General features: G+C 52.4%; 11 protein-coding genes across 11 annotated transcripts; 5 read left to right on the top strand and 6 right to left on the bottom strand.

Annotated features, from left to right (window-relative positions):
- Positions 1 to 1,219: 1,219 nt before the first annotated feature.
- xanA (isonitrile hydratase-like protein xanA) lies at positions 1,220 to 1,930 on the top strand (the record flags this gene model as incomplete). The annotated part of the gene is made up of 1 exon (XM_742982.1): positions 1,220 to 1,930. The coding sequence occupies one exon, from the start codon at positions 1,220 to 1,222 to the stop codon at positions 1,928 to 1,930; it is 711 nt and encodes a 236-aa protein (XP_748075.1).
- A 949-nt stretch (positions 1,931 to 2,879) lies between these two features.
- On the top strand, positions 2,880 to 5,564 carry xanB (isocyanide synthase xanB). Its single transcript, XM_742983.3, has 2 exons — positions 2,880 to 3,778; positions 3,829 to 5,564. Exons 1-2 carry the CDS (start codon positions 3,016 to 3,018, stop codon positions 5,349 to 5,351), a joined length of 2,286 nt encoding a protein of 761 aa, XP_748076.2. The 5' UTR covers positions 2,880 to 3,015; the 3' UTR covers positions 5,352 to 5,564.
- A 115-nt stretch (positions 5,565 to 5,679) lies between these two features.
- xanC (transcription factor xanC) lies at positions 5,680 to 8,923 on the bottom strand. The gene is made up of 4 exons (XM_001481440.2): positions 8,366 to 8,923; positions 6,844 to 8,305; positions 6,265 to 6,780; positions 5,680 to 6,206 (listed from the first exon to the last, which is right to left on the bottom strand). Exons 2-4 carry the CDS (start codon positions 6,953 to 6,955, stop codon positions 5,878 to 5,880), a joined length of 957 nt encoding a protein of 318 aa, XP_001481490.1. The 5' UTR covers positions 6,956 to 8,305; positions 8,366 to 8,923; the 3' UTR covers positions 5,680 to 5,877.
- Positions 8,924 to 8,955: 32 nt separating this feature from the next.
- AFUA_5G02650 (DUF4149 domain-containing protein) lies at positions 8,956 to 9,768 on the top strand (the record flags this gene model as incomplete). Its single annotated transcript, XM_077804732.1, has 3 exons — positions 8,956 to 9,201; positions 9,269 to 9,539; positions 9,596 to 9,768. Exons 1-3 carry the CDS (start codon positions 9,115 to 9,117, stop codon positions 9,766 to 9,768), a joined length of 531 nt encoding a protein of 176 aa, XP_077660870.1. The 5' UTR covers positions 8,956 to 9,114.
- A 162-nt stretch (positions 9,769 to 9,930) lies between these two features.
- On the bottom strand, positions 9,931 to 11,813 carry xanE (O-methyltransferase xanE). Its single transcript, XM_742985.2, has 5 exons — positions 11,133 to 11,813; positions 10,958 to 11,081; positions 10,800 to 10,909; positions 10,370 to 10,751; positions 9,931 to 10,323 (listed from the first exon to the last, which is right to left on the bottom strand). Exons 1-5 carry the CDS (start codon positions 11,518 to 11,520, stop codon positions 10,032 to 10,034), a joined length of 1,296 nt encoding a protein of 431 aa, XP_748078.1. The 5' UTR covers positions 11,521 to 11,813; the 3' UTR covers positions 9,931 to 10,031.
- A 273-nt stretch (positions 11,814 to 12,086) lies between these two features.
- xanF (xanthocillin biosynthesis cluster protein xanF) lies at positions 12,087 to 12,826 on the bottom strand (the record flags this gene model as incomplete). The annotated part of the gene is made up of 2 exons (XM_742986.1): positions 12,087 to 12,694; positions 12,754 to 12,826. The coding sequence occupies 2 exons, from the start codon at positions 12,824 to 12,826 to the stop codon at positions 12,087 to 12,089; spliced, it is 681 nt and encodes a 226-aa protein (XP_748079.1).
- A 225-nt stretch (positions 12,827 to 13,051) lies between these two features.
- Positions 13,052 to 14,735, top strand: xanG (cytochrome P450 monooxygenase xanG; the record flags this gene model as incomplete). Its single annotated transcript, XM_742987.1, has 2 exons — positions 13,052 to 14,143; positions 14,211 to 14,735. 2 exons carry the CDS (start codon positions 13,052 to 13,054, stop codon positions 14,733 to 14,735), a joined length of 1,617 nt encoding a protein of 538 aa, XP_748080.1.
- Positions 14,736 to 14,936: 201 nt separating this feature from the next.
- Positions 14,937 to 16,411, bottom strand: AFUA_5G02610 (putative cytochrome P450; the record flags this gene model as incomplete). The annotated part of the gene is made up of 2 exons (XM_742988.1): positions 14,937 to 16,219; positions 16,294 to 16,411. The coding sequence occupies 2 exons, from the start codon at positions 16,409 to 16,411 to the stop codon at positions 14,937 to 14,939; spliced, it is 1,401 nt and encodes a 466-aa protein (XP_748081.1).
- Positions 16,412 to 17,298: 887 nt separating this feature from the next.
- Positions 17,299 to 18,750, bottom strand: AFUA_5G02600 (uncharacterized protein; the record flags this gene model as incomplete). Its single annotated transcript, XM_742989.1, has 2 exons — positions 17,299 to 17,723; positions 17,781 to 18,750. 2 exons carry the CDS (start codon positions 18,748 to 18,750, stop codon positions 17,299 to 17,301), a joined length of 1,395 nt encoding a protein of 464 aa, XP_748082.1.
- A 1,100-nt stretch (positions 18,751 to 19,850) lies between these two features.
- AFUA_5G02590 (anaphase promoting complex subunit CDC16) lies at positions 19,851 to 23,043 on the bottom strand. Its single transcript, XM_077804731.1, has 2 exons — positions 22,449 to 23,043; positions 19,851 to 22,394 (listed from the first exon to the last, which is right to left on the bottom strand). The coding sequence occupies exons 1-2, from the start codon at positions 22,543 to 22,545 to the stop codon at positions 20,272 to 20,274; spliced, it is 2,220 nt and encodes a 739-aa protein (XP_077660869.1). The 5' UTR covers positions 22,546 to 23,043; the 3' UTR covers positions 19,851 to 20,271.
- A 64-nt stretch (positions 23,044 to 23,107) lies between these two features.
- On the top strand, positions 23,108 to 24,232 carry AFUA_5G02580 (Saf4/Yju2 family protein; the record flags this gene model as incomplete). Its single annotated transcript, XM_742991.1, has 2 exons — positions 23,108 to 23,498; positions 23,553 to 24,232. The coding sequence occupies 2 exons, from the start codon at positions 23,108 to 23,110 to the stop codon at positions 24,230 to 24,232; spliced, it is 1,071 nt and encodes a 356-aa protein (XP_748084.1).
- Between the last annotated feature and the right edge of the window lie 350 nt (positions 24,233 to 24,582).

The following is a 24,582-nucleotide window of genomic DNA, read 5'->3' as shown; positions in this document are numbered from 1 at the left end:
CAGGACCGGTGGTTTTGGAATGACTCTAGTGCGTCTAGGGTTACGATCCAGGGGAGATGGTGGTTTCGACGGCTTTGTCCTTGTTTTTTTGCAGACCTTGGATGTCACGGGCTTTTCGATTCGAGGAGGACTGTGAGCTATCTGTCTGTCTTGGTACTTTGAAGCCAAGTCAACTCACGGCTTCAAGCTTTCAGGAACGCGGGTCCAATTATATGCTCGTTTGCCTCCTAGCACATTGGGTTGAGGATACTGGTATGAAGATGCCACCTCTAAAGGGGACGTCGTTGATGGAGGTGATGGCTATAGACTGGATGTCATGACGAATTCTGCGTGTGTTAATGTTGTGCTACGAGAGAGCTACATGGTGTTAAGCATCCATTTGAGCTCCAAGCTTCTGAATAACTCAAAGATACCCCATATTGGTCATCTTGTCCCCCACTGGGACCATCAACAGCCGGCGAGAAAGATCAGAATTTATGCAATTGCGCCTCGTTCTGTCCACACCCTGCTCTGCTTCAACTCCTCGGCATCGAAGGCGCAGTTGATTTCCGATACTTGCCTGACAATAACAGCAGGGATCAATCCATGCGACTCTCGACAACAACATAGCAAGTCTTGATTCATCGATGCATTCTTGTTTACGCAGAAAACCTGACTCACTTGGGCGACGAGAAAAGAACGGAAACTACCAACTACACTAACGCTCAGACAAAATGCACTTGAGTGTTTGAACTTTCGCGTATTATCTAATACTAAGTTCTATTAATACTTCTAAGCTCATTTAGGGACAAATATTCCTGCGTTTTGAGGGGTATAGCCATGGACAGAGATGGCCGCAAGTGAAAGTAATACAGACTGGCCACTCAAACCCAATGATTGCTTGTCTTACTCCTTATGCCTCAAGGCTATCGCAATTCTGCCTAGTGATCGCAAGCGATGATTATTCTTCGTGCATCTGGGTCCTTGCGACGGCCCGACTCATTAGACTGGCCGTGCAGATGTAGTCAGCAATGTCAGCTTACACCTGGCCGACGAGTTCCTTCGCACTCATACTCCTTCGCTCGATCAAATATCAGATCAGTACCTTACTTTCTAAGCTCAGTCGGTTCAACAGCATTTTCTTTGGACATATTCGCGATCGTGGTTGTCAGAATCGCATTATTGACTACACTCGACGACCAGCGTCCGAGTCCAACCAGGCGAGAGATTGTCCTTCACCATGTCTTCTACCCCGCCAAAGAAGTACTACAAGGTGGCCGTTTTACTCTTCGAAGGAGTGGACATCCTTGATTTCACGGCCCCTATGGAAGTTTTCACTCATACATCCCACAATCGAAACCCGGATAACCCGGACAGGGTTTTCCAGATCAACACTATTGCTCGATCACGAACAGTGAACGCCAAGAAGGCCCTCACGGTCCAGACGGATCTCTTGCTTGAGGACGCCATGCAGGGCCTTGCGGATTTCGACATTATGGTAGTCCCTGGTGGGCCACCATCTCTTCTCAATGCACTCGTCGCGTCCAACCCCCGGGAGGTAGAGCTTATTCGCAGCTTTGCCACACTCCCTCCCAAGACGCCAGATGAACCGCGTGTGCTTTTCTCAATTTGCACTGGCGCGTTTCTAGTTGGAGCGGCAGGGCTTCTTACTGGGGTTTCGGTCACGACTCACCATCGTGCCATTGAGAAACTTCGGGAGTTCTGCATCCGAGTAAACGGAGAAGGGGCTTCCCCTCCTGAGGTGTCGCACAAGCGCTACATAGATGCAGGTGTTCTAAAAGTTGGTTCCGCCAGGCTACTGACGGCGGCAGGAGTGAGCAGCTGCTTGGATGCATCCTTGTATCTTGTTAGTCAGTTGACTTCCCTTGATATGTCGGCATTCATCTCGCGCGTGATGGAATATGACTGGAAAGGGCAGCTTTCTGAGTAAGGGATCTCCCAAAGAGGCGATCTCACTTGCTACAAGCTAGCTGAGAGTTCTTTTGGTAAGGGATGGGTTCGATGCGTTCTCGACCCTCCTTTATTGTCTGTGCAAATTCAATTTTTGTCTGAAAAGCTTCCTTCGGCCTGTTCTGTAGAGTCAGCCTGAGTCACATTTCTACAGGATCGACCCTAGATCTTGGTACAGCCTCTCTCCAGTAAGACAGTGAGACCGTGCTCTCGAGAGACAGTCTTTGCGTATCTGTTACTACATGGGGCCACAGCCCGACACCCTGGCCAAGAACCTCGCCCTGGATGCTGTGCTCGTAGAGAACGTGGCGAACGTGTAACCCCACAGACAGTTCCAGCCGTTCCACGAATCTGCAGCATGTCTGCTGACTGGGCCGTCCACAGCAGCTGAAGCGTTCAATGTGATATTGGACCTGACTGTGACCCAGACCCCCTCCAAGGTGCTTGGCTCTACATTGGGTGCCGTGAGACGACGCGCACATGGATGTGGCTCGAAGGCACTGATAGATATCTCGTTTGTCAGAGCCGAGGATATCTGCCTAAGCAGCTGCAGGTCTTGTCATCTCCCAAGGCTCCGTGTCAGCTACCTCGTGTTCTCTTTCAAGGCTTCTATCGGAATCAGGTTCAGCTTCACGGCCATGGCCCAGGTACAGAAGACATGGAGACTGACCAGCCTCCCGGTAGATCCTTCTATCACTGGGATTATTCAGCTGTGGATCATGCTGACTGCCAAAATTCAAGCAGAGAGGGTGTATTTGTAGCGTATGGCAGCATACAGTGAGGTTGCTTGTTAGTCAACAATGTCACAACAGTTGGGATCTTCAGCTCTTTCGACGTCATTGATGTAATAGCTGACGAGGCTTCGTTTTCCTCACTATGTCTGGCCTCGTCTCTTCCTTTCTAGAAAGATATAAAACCGTGCATACCGACGGATGGGGATAGGACGAAGTCACCCTCGGAAGTACACAACACAGTACATAACATACCAACTGAGAAAGGAACATCACCAGTCTTTACATAAAGTGTCATTCTTCACATTTTTTTTTTCTTTCTTTCTTCGTCGATATGATTGCCGTACTGCAGAACCCACAGAACGCTGCCATCTCATATTCCGGGGAGCCACAAGAGCATAACCTACTTGGCTCGTATGAAACAAAAGCCCCGAACGTTGAGACGAGTGAAATCGCTGCTTCCTCGTCCTCCTCTGAAGCTCCTGAAGACCTCGCTGAGGAGCACCATCGCAATGAGGCCTCTCTGCAGCAGCCATTGAGCGAAGTTGATCGGCACGAGCAGCCTGCCGCAAGCGACAACACACGGTCCGGGTTGGACATTCCTCCTGTAACCGTCTCCACCCCCCAAAGTAGCGACAATCCGCTTGTTGAATCAAAGGAGGCAGTCCCAGTCACGTTCAAAGACGAGGGCAAAGGGACCAAGGCTGACCCCTCGCACCTCCTAACCGAGGCCCTCGAAACCACCAACGGAGAGGAGAACAGTCCCATCTCCGAAGACGAAGCAACAGCGATTGCTGTCCTGAAAGTCATCGAACGTTATGGGGTGAACTTTGAGAAGACTGGCGAGTCCTGGCAGGGCCTGACCTCGTTCATTCCCACCGTGGTTGAGCAAGTCAAAAAGCGGGAAGCTGTTCGGATGATCCTCCCGGCTTTCCCGTTCAAGTCCCCCAATGCTCGAGACAAGGTCTTGGGTGTGATGCCAGATCTCGGAGAGGAGCTCGCGTTATATCATTTGAATGGCCTGTGCGAGAACATTGGAAGAGTCTACGAACCGGGTGCAGATGTATATATCAGCTCGGATGGACTCGTATACAATGGCAAGTCTCTCCTGCACTCACCACGGTTTCACCGTGCTAACCAATAATAGATATCCTCGGAGTACCTGACGAGACTGTCTGGGAATATGGAGAAGCCCTCCGCAGGATGGCCGTCGAGAAGGAGCTTCATCATGTCAAGTTTATCCGACTGTTTGAGCTTCTCGAACACCCCTGGATTCCTCTGACCAGCGCTGAACAAGCCAAGTCATATTACCTGGCGCATGCGCAATGCCTCCGAAGAGAGTTGATGTACCGGTTTGAGGACCGCAGCTTCGACGCTGATGCGGCTATCCGCAGTGACAATGATACCTGCCTCACATATCGCGGGTACATCAAGTTCCTGACCAAGGACCTGGCTCCTCAAATGGACACGCAGTATACGAGTAAAAAGGCCAGAGCAGCTCATATCGCCCAGATTGCTCGTAGCATGATCGTCCGCGGAAAGATGTTTGCTGCCGCCATCAAGGCCAACCGTGCCGATTATGTCCGTCTCTCCATCCACGAGTCAAACGGGGCAAGGAAACTGTCCATCTCGCTCGTCCCACAGGTCCGAGGCGTCCTCGGGTACACACCATGGCATTCGTCGATTGCAGTCGACGCTGACGGCACACTCCGCGCAGTTCACGCCGAGGATGTGCGTGAGACGCACGAGCTAGTCTACAAGAACGGCCAGCCATACTACTTCCGGGAGAAGTCCAAGCTCTTCGACTGGGTCGAGGATGGCCTGCGGGTCAAGTTCGAGCCCCTGTACCCCTGCGGCCTCATCATCCGGCCCAGCGACATTGACGACTCGCGACCCCCTCCATCCATCAGCCACCTGCCAATGCACAAAGTCCGCCAGCTCTCTACGGGACTCTCCCCGGTCGTTCTGCGCGGCTTCCGCGAAACCCTCAAAGAAGAGCTATACGTCCAGAAAGCATCCGAGCTCGGCACCATCCTCCCCTGGAGCTTCGGCATCATCCAAAAGGTGCGCGACGCCGGCCGCACCGACAAGCTCGGCAACAACGTCACCTCCAACGAGGCAATGCCAATGCACTACGACGGCATGTTCAAGTTCGAAGAGGAGACAGACCCCGTCACAGGGGAGGTTAAGCGCGTCCAAAAGCCCCCGGGATACCAGTTCTTCACCTGTCCGGCCACCGCGCCCAAGGGCAGCGGGTACACCCTCTTCGCCAGCTCCCGGCTCTTCTTCCGCTACCTGCCTCTGCCGTGGACCACCGAGCGGCTGCAGAAGGTGACCTGGGGCATGGACAACGACGGCTTCTGGGACGCCAAGCTGAAGAATCTGCCCCTGGTGGTGCCGCACCCGGTCACCGGGCTGCCGTGCATGCGCTGGCACCAGCCGTGGGATTCCACCAAGACCAAGTTCTCGACCTGTGCGGTCACGATCGAGAACGACGAGCAGGAGCTGGCCTCGGTGGTGGATGACCTGACGTATGACTACCGCGTCTGTCTGCGCTTCTCTTGGGAGCAGGGTGATCTGCTCGTCAGTGATAATACAGCCATGCTGCATACCCGGACGGGGTACAAGACGAATTGTGAGCGGGAGCTGTGGAGAATCCACTTTGACTAATTCTCAACTGATCTGTTGGAGCCAGGTTGCTTCTGTACAATCACTGGCTCTCGAAGTTATCGCCTTTGCTGATTTGCTTCGTTCCCTTCTCATTTCGCATCAAGTTCTTATTGCATTAAGCAGTCACGTATATTGTTCTACGCTCCTTAGGTACTTAGAACCAATGTCTGCAAAGGTCTACAGGCACCTTCTCCTTATATCTATTCTCAGACAGTCAAATAACCTGTAGTGTGTTATGGCAACTATTGGAAGTCAAATCGAGTGTCAAATTTAGAATTGCCTTGTGCTCAGAGGGACTACAGGATGCTCTGAAACCGTAGAGATGAAATGATCGTAAAAGAAGAAAGTATTCATTTCAACATTCATACAAGAAAGTAGTAAGCATTCCGATACAATCATCAGGGCCAGGGCCTTGTCACACCATGTGTGGTCTATACTATATACCTCATCCGGCCAAATTTTCATAAATAACATCACAGAAACATAGACACATAAGAAGCATAGAATTTAAGTTGGAATATATGACTCAAAGCATCATGGACTGGTAATTGTCCAACGATGACGACTGTGAAGGATGTAGCGGACAAAACGGAGTCGAGGACGGCGCGGTCATCCAATCTCCGGATGTTCCTAGGTCCGAAGATTTGGCACTGCGGTCTGGTCTTAGGCAGTGGCGTCCTGGGTTTTGCAGATTTAAATTTCCGTTCAACGCGCTTCTGAGGCCTGTGGAGTCTGCCGCGTTTGCTCCTGTGAATGGCGCTGGGGCATATCCATGCCCATGCGGTATCAAGATGATGGCCTTGGGATGCGAGGTTGCACTACCCAATCTTTGCATGATATGCGGTAGGGAGGCCTCTAAAGCGGGATACAGTGGTTAGTCCGTTGTCCTTTGATATTGAGACAGTGGCCTCACCTGTTGCTACATAATACTGTGGGCAGTGTGGATATTGTTGGGAGCCTGGAGGGTCAGGATATGGCGGGAAGCTGAATTCATTCTGAGATTGAAGCCCCGTCATGCTTAAAGATGTGTCTAGGCTGAAAGGACTAAGCTGTGACGATGAGGGAGAAGAGTTCAGGAGAGTAGAGGGTGATGAGTTGGTGGAGTCCACCCCGTTGGTGAGACCGAGGTCAAACGGCAGAGGTGAAGTTGGAGAAGGCAGAGAGGACGAACTGGGCATCTGGTTGAGTAGACTACAGCACGAACGACAGAGGTTGGAGGAGACGTTCCGTTGGGGAGGATTCGAGATCGCTGGATCTTCCGAAACAGAAGCCAACGGGTTGCTATCAAAGTCACCTTGCGGCTTGGATTCCATCATCGACGCAGCTGGTGGACTCGCTTGGTCCCATCCATTCAAAGTTGCGACAGCTCTGAGCTCACTAGCGATAACACGTTCTTGAAGTTTGGCGATCCTGTCCCGGATCTTGCGGCCTATTCACTGGGTGAGTGAGTGATTGAGGAGAATGGGATTAACAAGACACCGGTTCCACTGACGATGATTTCTCTGGGATAGCCGATTTTGAAGTCTCCTGCGTTCAATAGCGTCTTGCTTCTCGTTTGAGGAGTCATCTTTGGACTGCTCGTCCTTTGTAGTCTGTGAATGCATCGCTGCTGATAATGGCCTTTTGGCCTTGTAACTTTGGTTTCTTTTGATGAGGCAAGTTTCGAGGCAGGAAGTTTAGCCCGAGGTTTCTATACAGGCCCACCTATGTTGAACAGGCCCTGTCCTCTGGAAGGAGGATTACGCAGAAAGCCTCAGCACTCAGCGATGATCAGCCGCGCCAAGTTGATCATCAAAAGGATCAAGGGCTTCCCTGCCGTTACTGCATTCATTTATAGCTGCCTGACAGGAATCTCGCTGACGCACCTATTAAGTTTCCAATGCGAGCCGGGCTATGTAGTCGACAAGTCAACACTAGTCATCTTGGAAGTAAGACGCTCCCTGGGGTCTTGACTGATGCGACGTGCTAGGAGCGATCATTGGCTCGGTAGGTTATCTCAATCACAGAAGGGGCGATACAGGTGAGGTTTGGCATTACCTCATCCATTTACAGACGAGTCATATCGACCCTATTAATATCACCGGCCAGGATTACTGATAATGCACTGCAGAGCTAAAGTAGTCAAGGGCCCGCGAGGCCACGCGAGTTCGTGTTTCTCTCTGGCCAATGCAACGTCGTCCATTGTCGTATATCGGAGCCGAGACTAGTGCAGTTGCATTACCCCATAGGGACTATAGATCTGGGGTCTGATGTTCAACCATTGTAAACTCTGAAAGTATCGACGACTAAGAACGCGGATGCTCCACTCTAGGCTTGTGGTGACGCATGATCATCACACCAGTCTCCCTCATCTGTCCTCCTGAAGATTGTCAGGAAGATTTTTTCTTCCTTCCTTTCTTTTTTTTTTTTCTTCTTTTTTTTTTTTCCCTCATTTCAATACGGCCGGTTCGAGGCTGCAGATCCGCCGAAAAGGCGCCCTTCTCGGTGTGGTCCGAGAAGTCAATGATCCGGTGGTCTTCATTGAGCGATGCATCCTTGACGCGCGTCCGCATGACGGTGTGACATGCAGAGCACCCCTGGTAAACCATAGACAAGCATCCTGCAGCTCGAAGTAAATACGACACTTGTATCGTAAAGGTTTGGTTCTCTTCCAAGGTTATCATGTAACACAGAGAATGGTCGGAGCATTGAATCTGACATCACCTGTTGAATATCGTCTGGGGTATGGCTACGAGGCTCACTGGAATACCATCAAATACCTCGTATACCCAAGGCGCGGCTGGAAGAATATTGGTTAAGCTGGAAAATCCAGGTTCGTGCCGCGGCCAGGCAACAGTGCCGCAGTCGAGAAGCCTCTTAAAAAGTACGAGGCCTTGAACAGCCCAAACGGGATGCCCTCCAACAGTATCTGACAGGATTTACCAGGGTGCGAGGAGATCAACCAATTAGCGCAGCTAGCAGGCAATCTCCCGTCAGCTAACATCCTCGTGTTCGTTCGTTGGTCAGTCACATACACGAGACGCGTCAGTAGGTACATGGCAATGCGAACTCAATGGTTTGGATGCATGAGCCATATTGGTTAAGAAGCGCCTCTGAAGGACCATCTCCGGGAAATCCGCTGCTTTCCGACAGTAAAAGCTGGATAAGGTGGCGGGAATCTGCCCACCATAGATGCAAGTAATCGGTCGAGGCTTGAACAGCTCGGACTACAATCGATCTTGGCAGTGGAACACGAATCTGCGTGAGGGGCACATGTGAGGGGCACTCGTGTTACCAGCTGATGATGAGAAGCTGACACGAGTATGTCTCTAGCAGCCAAGAGCTGAAGGAGAAAAGAGCCTGTCTTGGAATTGTATCTCACCCTACTTCTCGTATCCTGCGATCCTTTGGTCATCAGTAACAGGTCGTAAGCGAATTGTAGATGCTGAGTGATGTGTATGAGATGAATTCAAGGGCAGTAATAGTATGTATGGATGGTAGGATTAGTTCTGGTTGATGCTGAGAAGGGTGCAGAAAGAGGAGTTGTGACAGGACAAAGAAAAGGTTCTTACAGGGCCCCTGCCTTAAGGCAGCCATATTTGTCTGTGGCTGCCAAATCACTTATCTCTGGGCTGACTTTCTTACTGTACAGGCTCCAGTCTCGCCATCTCTGTCTGCTTTGTTAACCGTTGAAGAGTGACTGTTTCCCTCTGAATCAATCGACACTATTCCCAGGCTCCAAGCAGTCACATTATAAGCAAGATCTCTGGCACTACGAGAAGACATGCAGGCGATCCTTGAGACTGTCAGTAATCTGCTTCCGTATCATCTCCTTTCATATGGAGCTCTTCTGGGGACAGAACTCTTTCAGGTGAGAGCGCAGAACTCCCTCGTGTCCCTCCTGATTATGAATTCGAAGTGACACGTTGTTCGCTTAGAGCTTTGTCAACACTAAAATCTGCTACCAAGCCCTTCCTATGAAAGAGTTTCTCGCTCTCCAGAAACGCGTCTTCCCAGCGTACTTTCGCTGTCAAGTGGGATTGGTCGTTTTGACTGCGGTCACTCGGCCGCCTTACAGCATACTCTCGTTCTCGCAACATATATGGGACTCTGTTCCTTTAATCGCGGTGGGTGTCACCGGGGCCCTGAATTGGTTCGTTTTTGGTCCCCGGACTACGAAGACTGCTTTTATTAGGAGAGCGCTTCACGGTAGGCTTCGTGTTCTTAGCCATATCTCACCCGATGGCAGCTGACTCTGCAAATAGAAAGTGCCATGAATGAAGATAACTCTAGCACGACGGATCCAGCGAAGATCCAACAGGCCAACAAAACATTTTCCCGCAATCACGCTATGTCGATCCATCTGAATGCGATTGCTCTTGTTGCAACCGTTTGGTATGGGTTTACATTGTCGTCGAGCCTTCTGAATGGGTTGTAAGCCCATCACTTCCGTAGACTGGTGATCTGTGTGTTCATCGGATGGTCTTTGGTCATGATCGAGGTGTCACAAATCACTTAACTACCCTTGTATATATACTTTGACTAAAGCATGAATGCAACAATCGCAACTCTTTCTTTATCGAATGGTCTCAGCAACTGCGGTTAGATCTGCGGAAGGACAACCCAAATTCTTCTGCAACAATCCATTGTAGAATTGAGTAGTGAATCTATCTTTGGCCCCAATCAACACATATCGGCGAATCATTCCTGCAGTCGCAGTTCCAGGATAGTCCCCGATTCAGGCCCGCCGTTTGGCGTTTTCCAAACCTTCTCCAGCACCAACTTGGGACTAACCATCTGGATCAAGTAGTTCCACTGCTCCAAAGTCCTCTCCTTTCCATTCAAACCAGCCAGCATGTAGAGATCCAGCAAGTTAAAGAACCGAGAACTCTCCGGACCCAAGAAGCTGGGAACAATCGCATCGTCGATGAGAATCCGCGACTTTCCCGGCTCCATTGCATCGACGATGTTCGACAGAATCTTCGCACAGCGACTGGGACTATTAGCCATACTTCTTCCTTCCTGTTGGCAAAACTAACCTGTCCGAATGATCATGCAGGATGAACCGCAAGAGATACACATCTGCCCCCTTGACGGGCTGCTCATTGAAGAAATCATGCGGCATGAACTCGATCCGATCTTTGACTGCTTTGGGGACACCTTCTGCCTGACCAGCCTCTAGCATGGACTCATCGTCTTGGACGACGAAGTTCAGACCAGGAACCTTCTCTGCGATGCGTACGCTGACATGGCCCCGGCCGCCTCCGACGTCCACCACTTTTGCGCCCTGCGGCAGAGACTCGAAGGGGAACATGTCCTCCGTGAGGGTCTTCATGATCTCACTGCCTGCCATACCGAGGGCGAAACGCTGACCACGGGCGAGATCCTCGGTGTAGAAGTAGTCGAAAAGACCCTTGTTTGCTGCGAGGATTTAGCACGAATTGTATGACGAGTTGGGGGGATACTCACTGTTGAAAGCCAGGCTAAAAGCCGTATTTTCTGGATCATCGCTTCCCTTCCAATCTGTCTTCTTGAGAGAATCAGTGAAATGCGCTGCCATGCGCAGTCCATCGTCACATCTAGCGGTATCAGCTCAATCGTCCACCTTACAAGACCACGCTACTCACGCATGACTGATGAGCGCTTGCACCGGAGGCGCAAGGAACTGCAACGACACTCCGTTATGAATAAACTGCTCTGGTGCAATCTCATCGAAAACCAATCTCTGCGTGCAAACACGCATGATTCGCTCTGAGTGTTGTCAGCTCGATCTTTGCATACTAGATAGCCGGCGTCGCGTACTTAGAATATCCTTCGAGGCCCCCGTCGCCTCTACAATCTGATCCAGCGACGTTGGTTCGGGTCCAGGCGCAATGATGTCGTGGATCCCCATGTCCAGAATCGCCCCGACGCAGGCGGCATCGAGGAACGCCATATTCTGGAACATGAGCCATTGGACCGGACCCTGGACCAGAGCCATCAGCCGTTCGCAGAGACGCAGAATCTTTAGCCGGGCCAGCTGCGCGCCTTCATCTTGGATGATCTCTGGAAAGGGATTGTCTAGGTTGGGTCGTTCGGCGCCGATTGCGTCCAGCCTTCCGACAAAGGCCTCTACCGTGCTGGAGATGTTGACGGCGAGCTCGTACAGGTCGTTTGTACGGGTGGACTTGGGGCCGTGCTGTGTGGACATGGCGTTGGTTCACGTCGTACGATGGGCTATCTTTCTGTTACGATTATTGATGATGTCTTTGGCTCCCGAGTAAGAAACCTTGTTAACTTTCTTATACCCTCTGGAGGGATATTGGCTATCCACAGAGGATCTGCAAGTAGAGTCAAAGCCGTCACCGTCACTCCTGCTTATTGGGACAATTTCTTCATTGTCAGCTGCATTGCGATTAGACCTACGGCTGACATGGATTGCTGAGGATAAATCGTGCATCCGCATACAAGATGGCGTCTGTACACACTGTGCTGACACACCGGGCCAGCTACAGTCAGCATTGGTCGTAACTCGTACTCTGCTGACACAGTGAACAATATAATTAACTTAGTCAATTCGTTGACAAATGACATATCTACAATTCTGATATGCAGACCACACCTGAACAACAACAGTAACAATCCCCTGTGGAATCCAATCCAACCTCGTTCCCACCACCCAACCACCTCAACCTTTATCAAAATCTCGGCGTAAACTGCAGCTCTCTTTCCAACCAGTCAGCCACACCCTTCAAGCACCCATGTAAAGACAGTAACTCACCTCCGAAACTGCATTGCCCCCGCCGTCAACATCCCCCCGGCAATCAACTTCGGAATCCCCGGCGGGAAAATCGCCCTCTCCTTCGGGTCAAGGCCCCGCAGAAGATACACAGCCGTCCACAAATGCCCATACACCTTGACATCAGCTCTCCTTCTCTCCTCCTGTTTCTTCTCCAGGCCGCGTATAGTGTCCATAGGCACCTTGCGGCCTAGCTGGTTGATGAGGTCCTCTTCGAGATCGTACTGCTTGTCAGTTAGCTCGTGCAGCTCAGCAAAGGCTGCTGCTATCTCCGCAGAGAGGAGCTCATTCTGGCCTAGCTCCGCTGGGGGAGTGGCTAGCTGCGCGTCCACCGCGGTGATTCTCTGGTACAGGGCATCGTGTGCGTCCTTTTGTGCTAGGAAGCGGGGATCGTGCTCCGCGAAGACGGGGAACCAGATCTCGTCGACGGAGGTGAGTTGGTCGCGGAGGACGTGGAGGGTGTACTTTGCGTAGGTGACGAAGGCGTCGATGTTCGCTGGTTGCACTGTGATTGCGTGTTCTGCGCAGGCCTTGAGGTTGCGGCGGATGAGGTTGTGGATGGCGAAGAGGGCGAGGCTGGAGGAGACTGTTTCATTTCACTTAGGAGCTTGTTTGCTAGAGAGAGAGGATGGAGGCTAGAACTACCGTGGGGATCTTTGAGATCGAGGTCCTCAGCTGAGAGACGGTCTTTGTGCATGTGTAGAGCTTCGGTTGCCATGTTGCTAGACGTCGATTTGGTTACGGGGCAAAGATGATGTCCTTAGTGCTTGCTATTTGTCAGTCCGTCTGTTTTCGAGGTCAATATGGATATATATGACATTTGCTACACTTCGCGATGACTTGGATAGTCGTTGAGATGACATCAGCTCGGATTTGCTGACTTGGGATGCATACGCTACTGCACCCATCACTGAGTACGATCAGCCACGTCAAGTCTTAGGTCATGACTTGGATGCGAGTGATGCCTCGTTGCCAAAATCGTACATACAAGAGACCGCGAGGACCACCACTATCGATCCATCCACTCGAGTTCTTTCAAGCAAAAAAAGTCGAAAAGACAGCCAAAGCAAAGATGATTCTCTATTACCTCGCCTCAATCCCCCTCGCCATCATCTGCTATCTGGCATGGTACCTCCACGTCCCGTGGGACCTGCCCTCACTCCCGCGAATCCCCTTCTACGTTTCCATCCTCGGTCTCTGGAGCTCGATGGGCCAAGACGAGATCTACGAGCGCTGGCTGCGCAAACCCCTTGAAGCCCACGGGGCCGTCCTAATCTGGTTCGCCGGCCGATGGAGCATTCTCGTCACGCGCCCAGACCTGCTAACAGACATGTTTCGGAACGAGGACCTCTACGCAAAAGCAGGCAGCCAGAAGAAGATCCCCTGGTCGGTGATCGCAACACTGGTCGGCGACAACATCATCAATTCGCACGGCGACACCTGGAAGCTGTACACGGGGATCATGAAGCCCGGGCTGCAGAAGAAGAACTTTGATACCGCGCCGCTGCTGCTCAAGTCGCGGCGGTTCGTGGATGAGATTCTGGCGGAGCAGAACTCTGCCGGTCGCGGCACGGGCATCCTGGTGAACACGTTTGTCCAGCAGTGGGCGGTGGATGTCATGGGGATGAGCTTTCTGGATCTGGACCTGCAGAGCCTGGAGAAGCCGCACGGCACGGTGCGCCTCGAAGCCATCCAGTCTGTGATCAAGCTGATGCTGTTCCGGCCGCTGTTCTTCAATTTTCCCGATCTAGACCAATTCGCGTGGCTGATCAAGTCGCGGCAGCGTGCGTACGAGATCATGCACGAGTTCGGGGATACACTCATGGCGACAGTGCTGGGTCGCATCGACAGCGACCGCGAGAAAGGCATCAAGCCCGCCGAGGAGATGGTCGTGCATATGCTGGTCGATGCCTACCGCGACGGCAGACTGACCGAGAAGCAGTTCAAGGATAATCTCAAGATTGTGTTTCTGACGGCGCACGAGAACGCCCAGCAGCTGGTTAACTCGATGTTTTGGGAGATTGGCAAGAATAACGTATGCCCTTTTCCCTTCTTAAGCATCTTCCTAGCCAACGCGATCTGACCTGGTGACATGATTGAAGGAAGTCCAAACACGCCTCCGCGCCGAAATCCTCTCGACAAACACCACAACGCCAACCTCCGAAGTTGTCAACGCCCTCCCCTATCTCACAGCCGTCGTCTACGAGCTTCTGCGTCTCTACCCTCCCGTCTCGCAGCTCATCAACCGCGTCACGGTCCGCCCCGCCATGCTCGGTAACGAGATCCCCATTCCTGCAGGCACGTTTGTCGGCTGGAATGCATACGGAGTGCACGTCAACCCGGCGATCTGGGGTCCCGACGCAAACGAATTCAAGCCGGAGCGATGGGGCCGGACGGTGGGTGAGATGCATGCGCGGTTTCGCCGGGAGACGGTGCGCGGCACGTATATCCCTTTCAATGCGCATTCGAGGAAGTGTCTCGGGCAGGGGTTTGTGTTGCTGCAAATGAAGATTCTGCTGTTTGAGGTACTGAGACGGATCGAATGGACGGTGGACCCGGGCTATCGGTTGAAGATGACGCCAGTAAGTTATTTTCTGGAATCCGGGAGGAAGAGTACTGATGCATGACAGGGCGGGATTCTGGCGCCTTTGGGATGCCGCGTGATCCTGAGCGAGGTCAAGGAGAGCTGACAAGGCTGAGCAGAGGAGCTGATAGACACAAGAATTCAGGTGAAAGCATAGACTAGGTATAAGATTTGACGACATACAAACAACCGCATACTGTTAGCTGAAACCGTGGTATCGTAGCGCATCAATTTGCCCCTCCCATCACACACTCTGTCGAGGTCCCGTCAACGCAAACAACCCCAACGGCTTGGTGCTGAACGCTCCGTTGTAATTGACTCCTCCAACTTCCGTCTTGTAATTTTTATCGGCGAGCACAAAGTCTACGTCCTTCATGATTGTGACCAAAATCATAAACGACCATTCCCAGGCGTAGCGCTTTCCGAAGCACTCACGCTTGCCGTTGCCGAAACCCTTCTTCACGCCGGATGGAAGCCTGTCGTACTTCTCGCCGACCATACGCTCGGGCTTGAACGCATCGGGGTCCTCAAAGACCTCCGGGTCGCGGTTGACGGCCGCCAGCAGTGCAATGAGCGGCTGCTTATTGGGGACCTGGTACTCGCCACCTGCGAGGAGGACGGGCTGCTCCAGATCTGGAATGGGCTCGATGTTGAAGCCTGGCGCGGTAGCCGACAGACGCAGCGACTCACGCAGGATGGCTTCGCAGTAAGGCAGGCGGGCGAGATGCTCATGCTCGAGCTGGGCGGCCGGCCCGCCAACCACGGCATCGATCTCCTCGCGAGCGCGGGCGATTTCGTGCGGGTTCTTCATGAGATAGTACAACGCAAAGGAGACGAGATTGGCAGCCGTGGCGCTTCCAATGAAGAGGTTGATGATCTCGTCCAGGTACTGGCTCTCCGTGAGGGCTTTGCCGGTCTGGGGGTCCGTGCCGTGCATAATAGCATGAAGCATGTCCTTCTTCTCGGTCGGAGCAGCGCGACGCTTAGCGACAATCTCGGCGGCATAGTCGCGCATCGTCTTGATGTATCTGTCGAAGCGACGCTGGTAGATGAGCCATTTCAACACCTTGGGGCGGGTGGGGCGACGCAGGGCTTCGAACGTGGCAGCCTCCATGGCCTGGAGGACCGAAGGCTCTGGTCCCTCGAGGCAGTGGATCCGCTGGTCAAAGAAGCAGAGCATGTTGGCGGCATGGTTCAGACGGTCCATGTCATTGCTGACGTTAATTCGCTGCCGGGGGCCCGCAGTCCATTTCTTAACCAGATCTGTGGCGGTCTCGCGCATTCCAGCAAAAGCGTCGATCACAGCCTCTGGAGTCATCAAAGGGGCCATGATACGGTGGGCAATACCCCAGCTTTCCTCATCGTGGTACGCAGTAAACAGACTGTCGTGGACCGCCTCACGGATTTCGACAATGGGGCCGGTCACACATTTGCGGAACCGTTTCTCATCGCAAATCTCCTCGAGCAGTTTTGCGCTGGTGATGAAGACAATGTCGTGTCCAAGGATCGTGATTTTGAAAATTGGGTCTGTTAAAGAATAGTGTCAGTAGGCTTTGTGGTGATTCCTGCAACTGGTATCCGTAAATGCACGAGAAACACACAGAAATTCTTATTATTCACCGCTAGTTTATTGAAAGAACCCCAAGTATTGCCTGGGCTAATAGAAAGCAAATTTCCCAGGATCGGAAGACCTGACGGGAGAGGAATGGGAGTCGGCATCTTGTCGTCTGGCGTACCACCACTCAATCAGAAACAATTCCCAAACAAAGCTGAAAGGATACATACTGACCGCGCGGGAGGGGAATACTGCGACTTAAATCCAATGGACTTCCCCAGAAGGTTCATGACGGCAGGTTCCTTTGCACCTGCTACCTGATTTGTGTAACACATCTCCAGCTGAGCTCACCCTGCATAGCTGTATCACAAACCTGGCGATGATTGGCCTTTTAGGGGCGAATGCAGATCGGGATCGCAATGATCCTTCGATAGTGGGAGGGCTCTGCCGCTTTTGGTGCTCTTAGACACTCCACTCCTACTGGATGGACTCGTGCGCTGCACGGATCATGGTTCGTCACGGGCACTGGCTCCTCGCTTTTGGAGCAGCCATTCAGAATGGACGGATTGTCATAGCGGACTGGTGTGTTTGACGCAGTGACATCGAAGAGGCAGCGAGGAGAAGCAAGGGGAAAGCCGGGTGGCTGAGCTGTCAGTTTTGAGGCATGACTTTATCAACATGGAGATAATCTTTTAAGATCGTATCCGACAAAGATGGAGATTTGACATTGACAGCGATGGCTTGATGGATTAACCATGGTTCTGTTGGAGAAAAGATCGACAGAGTTCAGAGGTCACTGAAGGAACGGACTGCCGCTACATCCACTAGTTTACCAAGTAAATGCCTCAGCCCTCTGTCCCCGGCGGCTGACATCTCCATTCTCCAGGGCTCTGCAGGAACAAATGGTGGGAAAAAAGTTCTATTGGCATCGTCAAGAGAAACAAAAATTGACTCCAGTACAACCAGTGGTCTATTTTCGTACGCCAAAACTCCCTTCTGCTATGCTGCGCATCTCCGTAGGCGCTTCAGTATCCAAAGAAACAAAAAATGGTCAAAATGCGTTGGCAGCGGCAAAGTCAAACATTCGCTGACTCTCCAACAACACAAACGATTCGTATCGCAGACCTCGTTCAGCCTGATGCGGGTCGGAGCCTTTCGTGATGGTGCTGTTCCATACACTCTCGTACCCGTCGAAGAGATGGCGCCAATAACACGCCTCCGCAGCTTTGGTCAAGTATCGTTCGCGGAACGCCTTGACGCTATTGTTGGCAATGTGGTGCGCGACACTGGTGTCCCGCATGAGCGGCTCCAGTTTGGCGGCCAAATCGCTGAAGTCGCGCTCGACTTCGACGTAGTTTTGGTTCGGTCCCTCGGCTGCAAGGAGATAATGATGGTGCTGTATGTATTGTAGCTTATGTGCTACGATGACGGATTTGCAGGCCTGGCGGTATTTCAGGGAAGCCGAGTATGAGCGACCTGGAGCCGAAATCAGCTATCGTCCAACCTCAAAAAAAATGAACCGAGAAGACCTACCCTCCACATGCGCGATAAACATATACTGGCAGTGATCCTCCATACTCAGAACATTGGTCCTATCCGGCCAGCTGACTTGCTTAACGTCGCCCCACGGCTGGTCCCGCGTAGCTTCGATCAAGGCCCGTCGCAGCTTGGGTGCAAAACTGGGCTTACCACGCCAAACCAGCTGCTGCTTCTTCGCTTCCCATGGAATATCAGCTCGCTGGATCCTCGCGACCACTTGGTCAAACGGTCCGATCGCATTATCGGGATTGTCCCAGGCCCAGTAGCCAAAGTCAGGCATCAGCCAAACCGCCTCCTCGTTCGCCGCACGAGCCAGGACCCAAACCGGATGCTCAGCGCTAGTCACATCTTCCACCTTATCCTCCACCGAGAAGACGAACTCGATGTCGCGGCGGGTACTCCGTAGGGAATCCGCGACCAGCGCACGATGGATAGCACTGAGCACGGCCAAGATCTTTCGTCGGTGGTCCTCACCCTTTGACCGCGCTGCCACCACATACAGCTCCCCGCGGAGAATGGCCGCTCTTGCCATGCCGGGCTCAAGTCTAATCCGATCGAGATCCTCTGCGGCGAGTGCGCCGTGCGAGCGCCAGTAAGTCACCGCGCGAAAGACGTCCTCGTACAGACCCGGGAAGGCAGCATCGCACTGCTGACGGTTGAGGCCCTCATTGTTCCCATCCCGCTCGTACTCGAACACCCATTTCGCGGATGGAGTCAACTGTGTGCTCAGGCCGGATTTGGAGCACGACAGACAGCTCGCGCATTGGAAGGTGGTTGAGGTCTCGCAGGCGCAGTGACCGGCGGGGATCAACTGCGTGAGGAGCGGATGTATATAATCTCTATCTGTATTCATGCCGTACCACATGGCTAGAATAAAGCCCACGCTCAGAGCACCTATGACGTAAAACAGGCAGAGGAGAACCCCCTGCCGCGGACGCAGGAGAGAACAACTCGGGAGCACCATCGTCGATGGGAGTAGGATGAACTATGCAATTCAGTGGGCGGGTTTCATTGTAGGTTCGTGGGTTGCCAGTCGCAAGTCACAATCACAGCAGGAAGAAGAAGACAAAAAGGGATGGGAAAGAGGTTCTCAAATGAGGAAAGAGGCAGCACCAGACTCGCTGGGAGTTTCAGCCTGGGGCACCGCCTTTGGGGCCAACAAAAGGGGATTGTGGCCCCTGCTAATACCGAAGCTTCGAATTGTTTAGCGGAGGTCATTGCTATTATTTTTTTTTTTTTTTTTGGCCGTATGGGTCTCATAACGCAGCCTCAATGGAGACAGAGAGACCCTGACGCCTCGCTTTGGCGTCTTGGCCCCTTAAGGGTCTGAAAATCGATTATGAAACAGCCACCTAGAGATAATCTTTCACTGAGAGTGCTGATGGACAAGCTTTCGTGGGTCATCTGTTGCTGGTTATGGCTCTCAGTGGTTGAATGGATGACGGTCGACTCCATCCATCCAAAATGTTATTTGTTTCTCGGCCATTCAGAGCATCGCACAGGGCCCTAAGGAAACAAAGTGTGTACGTAAACGCTCAAGGGTAGTGTTCCACTATCAAACATTTGTGGCGGAGGAGGTGTTGGACCCGTTCTCACTGTTGGATCCAACTCACAAAAAAGACAAGGCTCTTCGCCCGAACACTGAACCGGCTGGGCTCCGTAGGCAGACTGCAACAAAAATGATCAAATTAGCACCACACGCACAAGGAATAATGATTCCTGGAGAATCGTACCATCGTAGCCTTCGTAGGTAGCTGATTCGTCTAAACTGAGACACGCAGAATAGCCAAGCTGCGGTGGAGTCAGTCCGTTGATCCTGTGGTGATCGCAATTTGCTGGTGACATTCGGGCTGGTGCCCCTCAGTTGAGGAGACTAGGGCACAGGATGTGAACCTACATCCAGAGTTTCAGAACTGGTATCAAAGCATTAGCCTATATTCTTTCTATCTGAAATAGTTCTCCATCATTCGGTGTTAATTCACAGCATACTTCTCCGGATTGTACGTAAAAGAGGCTGAGGAAAAGCGCCGGGGAGGCTGAAACCGAAAAACAATATATAATGCGGCGGCTCGTTCCGTCTCCGGAGTAAATTAAGCTAAAAGGAACCTATTCAGAAATACTCTCTATGATCCTATTTCTAACAGGTGTGATACGAGAAATGTGGAAATGTACCGATTTCAGACCTAGACTTCAAAGTCTACGAAAGGAGTGATGCTGGTCGATATCAATGGCCTTGATGAGACGGCTGCGGACGACTCTATTGGTGATTCGAATTTCTAGAGAGAGAGAAGATACCAAGACAGAGAGAAACCGGTGTGTACAACCAGCACTACATGAAATAGAAATAGGAAGGTCGCGTCAACCTCCATCAAGCAATCTCATGACCAATAGAGCCAAAAGGAAACCTTGGGTATATCCATCAAAACGCCCAGTTGCAAATGCACCCAAACACACCCCACCATCTATCAATCATGGCCAAGCATGATCACGAACGGGCTCTGGACCCCCGACTACGAGCACCTGCCGGACCAGGAGTCTCAGTGGCCTCAGCGTCGGGACTGAAATCTAGTCGTCGTCTTCCTCGCCCCCCACGAACCCGACTCATTGCATGTCGCAGTAGACCATCTGCCTCGTCATCTAGCTCCATCTCCACCTTTTGTTCCAATGTCTCCGTTGCAGGGCCCGTGGTCGGGACTTCATCCGTCCATTCTTCCTCCGTCATGCCGCGCCGCCTTGATGCCTTTCCCTTGCCCTTGTCGCGCGAACGAGTCGAACTGCGGCTGGTGGTCACTCGCTCAAGATCCTCTGGCGGTGCAGAGTCCCCCTCATGACACTCCAGAGCCCAGATCTCCAAAGCACGGGAGAGAAGAGTGCCAGCAATACCCGCGCCGCCAGCCGCATCCCCGCCTCCGCTCGCCCCAAGGACGCGAACAGCTTCATGAAGAGCTGTTACCGCCTCCATGGTCCGTCCAAGTTCCAGCAGAACAAGGCCACGCGAGGTATGAAGGGATCCGATCAAGCCACGGTCTTCGTAGCCCCCGACACCCGACGATGCGACACCCGAGGCGCTGCTGCCACTGCCGCCCAAAAACGGACCGTAGGCGACTCCTGCCCCGCCCGCGCCGATCCGAAGGCATTCGTCGAACTCAGCAAGCGCCTCAACTAGTCGCCCGATACGGCGCAGTGCGTGACCTAAATTCGCGCGTGTAGCCACCCAGGCACCCGGCTCACAATGAAGTGCCGTCGCTAAAGCCAGCGATTGATTGAATAGCTCTACAGCGCCCTCGAGATGGTTTTGGTGGTAGAGTACGACGCCGAGTTCGTTGAGAACCAGCGGGTCACCGCCATGGGCGTCGCCGGAAGGGTTGGCGGGGATGGACGGCACCGTGCCAGCAGCCGCCCCCGTGGACATCGCGTAGGCTGCAGACAGATACTCATGGGCCAAGGACATGTTGTTCAAGGCTAAATGCTGAATACCAAGGAACAGCTGCGGCAAGTGGCTGCCTTGAAACAGCCGAGCGGCCGTACTGTATGCGGCTATCGCTTGATCATGCTCGCCTTCAGCAGCAAAGGTATGCGCAAACCCGATCCACGCCGGTGCGGAATGCGGATCCAGCAAGGATGCTTTCGAGAAGAACCGCCGTGCTTCGGCAATCTTTGACACTGACAGGTAGTAGACGCCAATCGCAAGGTATGTGTACGGCTCTTCCGGCGCATGGTCGGCCAGCGTGTGGGCGAGCAGAAAAAGCGCATTTGTTGCCCCGGTTTCGTACAGACAGGCCAAATGCAGAGGGTAAACCGCTGGAGGATGCCCAAGGTGACTTAGAGCCGGGACATTGGGTGTGGTGCTTGCCTCCGTGGCCAAGATCGAAGATGTCAGCTCGAGCGCCTCCGCAAACCGGCACTGGGTGTAAAGAGCTTCAGCCCGAGAAAGGAGAATATCAGGGTTCTCCGCAAGGTTGTAGTGCGTGGACAGGGTCTCGGTTGCGTCGGACAGGATGGCAGGCGACGAGTACTTCGACAGTCGGGTTGTGTAGAGCATCTTGGTGAAATGAGCCGCCTCCTGTGCGACCGACGGATCGGGTGAGGATACCGCATCAAAATCTAGAGATTCCAAAAATTCGAGCTCTTCAGCCGGCGACATGAGTGAATTCTTCATCAACTGGTCAAAAGCCTCAAAGCACTGGACGTCAATGCGCACCGCGTCCTTGTAGCAGTCACGGGCCCGATCAAAGGCATTCTGCTTTGCAAAACAGAGGCCTCGCAGGTAGCATATTGCCGCTTCAAACCGGATGTTATTCGCATCCTCCCTTTCCCTCTCCTCGTTGCGGTCAATCCGCGATGCTGTAGTCTTGCCGTTGCGCAGAGTGAGGTGCTGCAGCTTGCGACGGCTGTTGCTGCTGCGGATCAGATGAGTTGGGTTATGGTCGCCGAGCACTGACAAAGCCTGGTCAAACTGATTTTGTTTTATATAGCAATGGCCGGCGAGATAGCGGCAAGCGGTACTTCGGGAGATGAGGTCTTTCCGGGAGAGGAGGGCCAAGGCGCGCGTGTAGTTGTTGTTAGAGAAATGGACTTGGGCGAGCCAGAAGGCATCGGAATCGCTGTCTTGAGAGCACGTTAGTCTATTACTCTTCCACGAATCCGTTCAAGCCGACTCACTCGTCAATGCGAGGACTTTGTCGCCAATGTAGATGGCAGCATCGTGTTGGCCCCGATTCAGCGCATCCTGGCGCCAGGAGCGCAGAAACTTTTCCATGACCAAGCACAGACCGTAGACTAAGAGTCAATCGAGGCACGAGAGTACTGAGAACCACCGCGAGGGCAGAAGCGCATGGAGGGTGAGCAAAAGCGTTTAGTTGTATTCGGCGGAGACAGTGGCCAACGCTTGTGGAATCGGACAACTTGCTTGCAAGACACAGACAGGTTTCTGCTTTCGTGACATATGTCTCCTTAGGCTGTAATTATTCCCTAATGCGAGACAGCAGAATAATGTGCAGTGCTGCTGCGGGAGCAATCTCTGTGCATTACCATCAGCGATGATCTTCTGTTGATCTAAACGCGTCAAAATGGTCCGTGCATCCTGCCTAATCTGGTAATCCGTATCCTTAACACTTCCTACAGTTCAGATAGTGTCGAGTGGGCATGGTACCGATCTAGCTATGAATTGATCATTATAACAGTATAGAATCTCTTGACTTATGAGTAGAATACAACTGCACTTTCTCCATATCTACTTCCTCTGGAACTCCAGGCAGACAATGTGCGTGTACAAGATGTTTTAGGCTCGTCGATGATTAATCATATCATGTGACCTGTGCATGCCTTATCGCCGCCTTGTCGCCTCCAGCATTTACAGATACATCACTCATCCATCCAACTCAAATATCAAATCAGCATCTGCCGATCAGCCAGCTGCCTCCTGTCTGGGGCTTTTTGACAGTCTCGCTTTCAAAAATTCTCTACAACGCAGTCGCGACAATCAAACTAGCACCACAGCGCGACCATGTCCGAACGAAAGGTACTCAGGTAAGTCTACCCAACAACTCGAAAATGGACCCAGAAACCAGCTAACATCACACAGCAAATACTACCCTCCCGACTTCGACCCGTCGGCGATCGGCAGGACACCGAAGCATTTGAGACAGACTGGTCCCAAGGTCATCACTGTCCGTCTCATGGCTCCCTTCTCCATGAAATGCACTCACTGCGGTACGTCTTCTCCCGTGTCCTCGCATACGGCCAGATACTAATTGATCCCTACAGGCGAATACATCTACAAAGGCCGCAAATTCAACGCGCGCAAAGAAACCACAGACCAGAAATACCTCAACATCCCCATCTACCGCTTCTACATCCGCTGCACGCGCTGCAGCGGCGAAATTACCTTCCTGACAGACCCCAAGGCAATGGACTACAAGGCGGAAAAGGGAGCAAAGCGCAACTTCGAGCCATGGCGGGACGCCAAGAATGATATCGAGGAGACGGAACAGGAGACGCTGGACCGGCTGGAGCGCGAGGAGAATGAGGAGCAGGAGCGGTTGGAACGGGATAAGATGGCCGAGCTGGAGGAGAAGATGCTCGATTCGAAGCGTGAGATGGCGATCGCGGATGCACTGGATGAGATCCGGACGCGGAATGCGCGGATCGAGCGAAATGAGGCGCTCAGTGGTGACGTGGCATTGGCTCATGTTCGGAATGAGGTAGATGAGGCGCGGCTGAGGGAGGAGAAAGAAATTGAGGAGGCTGCCCGGAGGGCATTCACAACGGAGACGGGCGAGAAGGTGAAGAGACTTGTGGAAGATGACACAATCGCTGGGACGACGCCGGGCTCGAGTCAGACGGAAACGCCCCCTCCGCCCTCATTCGCTAGGGTTAAGAAGCCCAAAAAGCCTCTGATCAATGGTTTAGGCATCAAAAAGAAGCCCAAGCCGTCTTTGGTATAACTGTATATATGGGCCAATTTTCTCTGAGGAGCATTTGAAGGTTGTAGGTATCGGGCGTTTCGGTTTATGGGTTGCACTGCACTATCATGGAATCCTCAGTACAGTTACCTTGTACATATCAAATATGATACATCTATTTCAATTGAACCTATTTCAAAACACTCTAAAGACAAGTGGCTGCCAATGAAATTCTCTGCTCAGGTTCAAAACCAGTGAAGAAACTGCAGACAAACGTGCGAAAACGAAATGTGATATCATGAACATATCTTCAAGGAATCAACTGTGTCCCAGGGCGCCACGCTAGAATAAAAACTAATAGAAAATCCAAGTCCAATCATGCCTATCAACTT

The sequence above is a fragment of the Aspergillus fumigatus genome, chromosome 5, assembly GCF_000002655.1.
Source record: "Aspergillus fumigatus Af293 chromosome 5, whole genome shotgun sequence".
In the NCBI taxonomy this organism is placed as follows: Eukaryota; Fungi; Ascomycota; class Eurotiomycetes; order Eurotiales; family Aspergillaceae; genus Aspergillus; species Aspergillus fumigatus.
Note: the sequence above shows the minus strand (reverse complement) of the source record. Positions and strands in the feature narration are given on the sequence as shown.

What these genes read in the sequence shown, in the direction of transcription:
- xanB (XM_742983.3), top strand. Translation starts at nt 3,016, where the DNA reads ATGATTGCCGTACTGCAGAACCCACAGAACGCTGCCATCTCATATTCC. An exon ending in GGATGGACTCGTATACAATG is followed by an intron (nt 3,779 to 3,828) that starts GCAAGTCTCTCC and finishes AACCAATAATAG; the next exon opens with ATATCCTCGGAGTACCTGAC.
- xanC (XM_001481440.2), bottom strand. Translation starts at nt 6,955, where the DNA reads ATGCATTCACAGACTACAAAGGACGAGCAGTCCAAAGATGACTCCTCA. An exon ending in GCTATCCCAGAGAAATCATC is followed by an intron (nt 6,781 to 6,843) that starts GTCAGTGGAACC and finishes CCCAGTGAATAG; the next exon opens with GCCGCAAGATCCGGGACAGG. An exon ending in ACAGTATTATGTAGCAACAG is followed by an intron (nt 6,207 to 6,264) that starts GTGAGGCCACTG and finishes ATCCCGCTTTAG; the next exon opens with AGGCCTCCCTACCGCATATC.
- xanE (XM_742985.2), bottom strand. Translation starts at nt 11,520, where the DNA reads ATGTCCACACAGCACGGCCCCAAGTCCACCCGTACAAACGACCTGTAC. An exon ending in GGCCTCGAAGGATATTCTAA is followed by an intron (nt 11,082 to 11,132) that starts GTACGCGACGCC and finishes GACAACACTCAG; the next exon opens with AGCGAATCATGCGTGTTTGC. An exon ending in CTGCATGATCATTCGGACAG is followed by an intron (nt 10,324 to 10,369) that starts GTTAGTTTTGCC and finishes TAATAGTCCCAG; the next exon opens with TCGCTGTGCGAAGATTCTGT.
- AFUA_5G02590 (XM_077804731.1), bottom strand. Translation starts at nt 22,545, where the DNA reads ATGGAAAAGTTTCTGCGCTCCTGGCGCCAGGATGCGCTGAATCGGGGC. An exon ending in CAAAGTCCTCGCATTGACGA is followed by an intron (nt 22,395 to 22,448) that starts GTGAGTCGGCTT and finishes CGTGCTCTCAAG; the next exon opens with ACAGCGATTCCGATGCCTTC.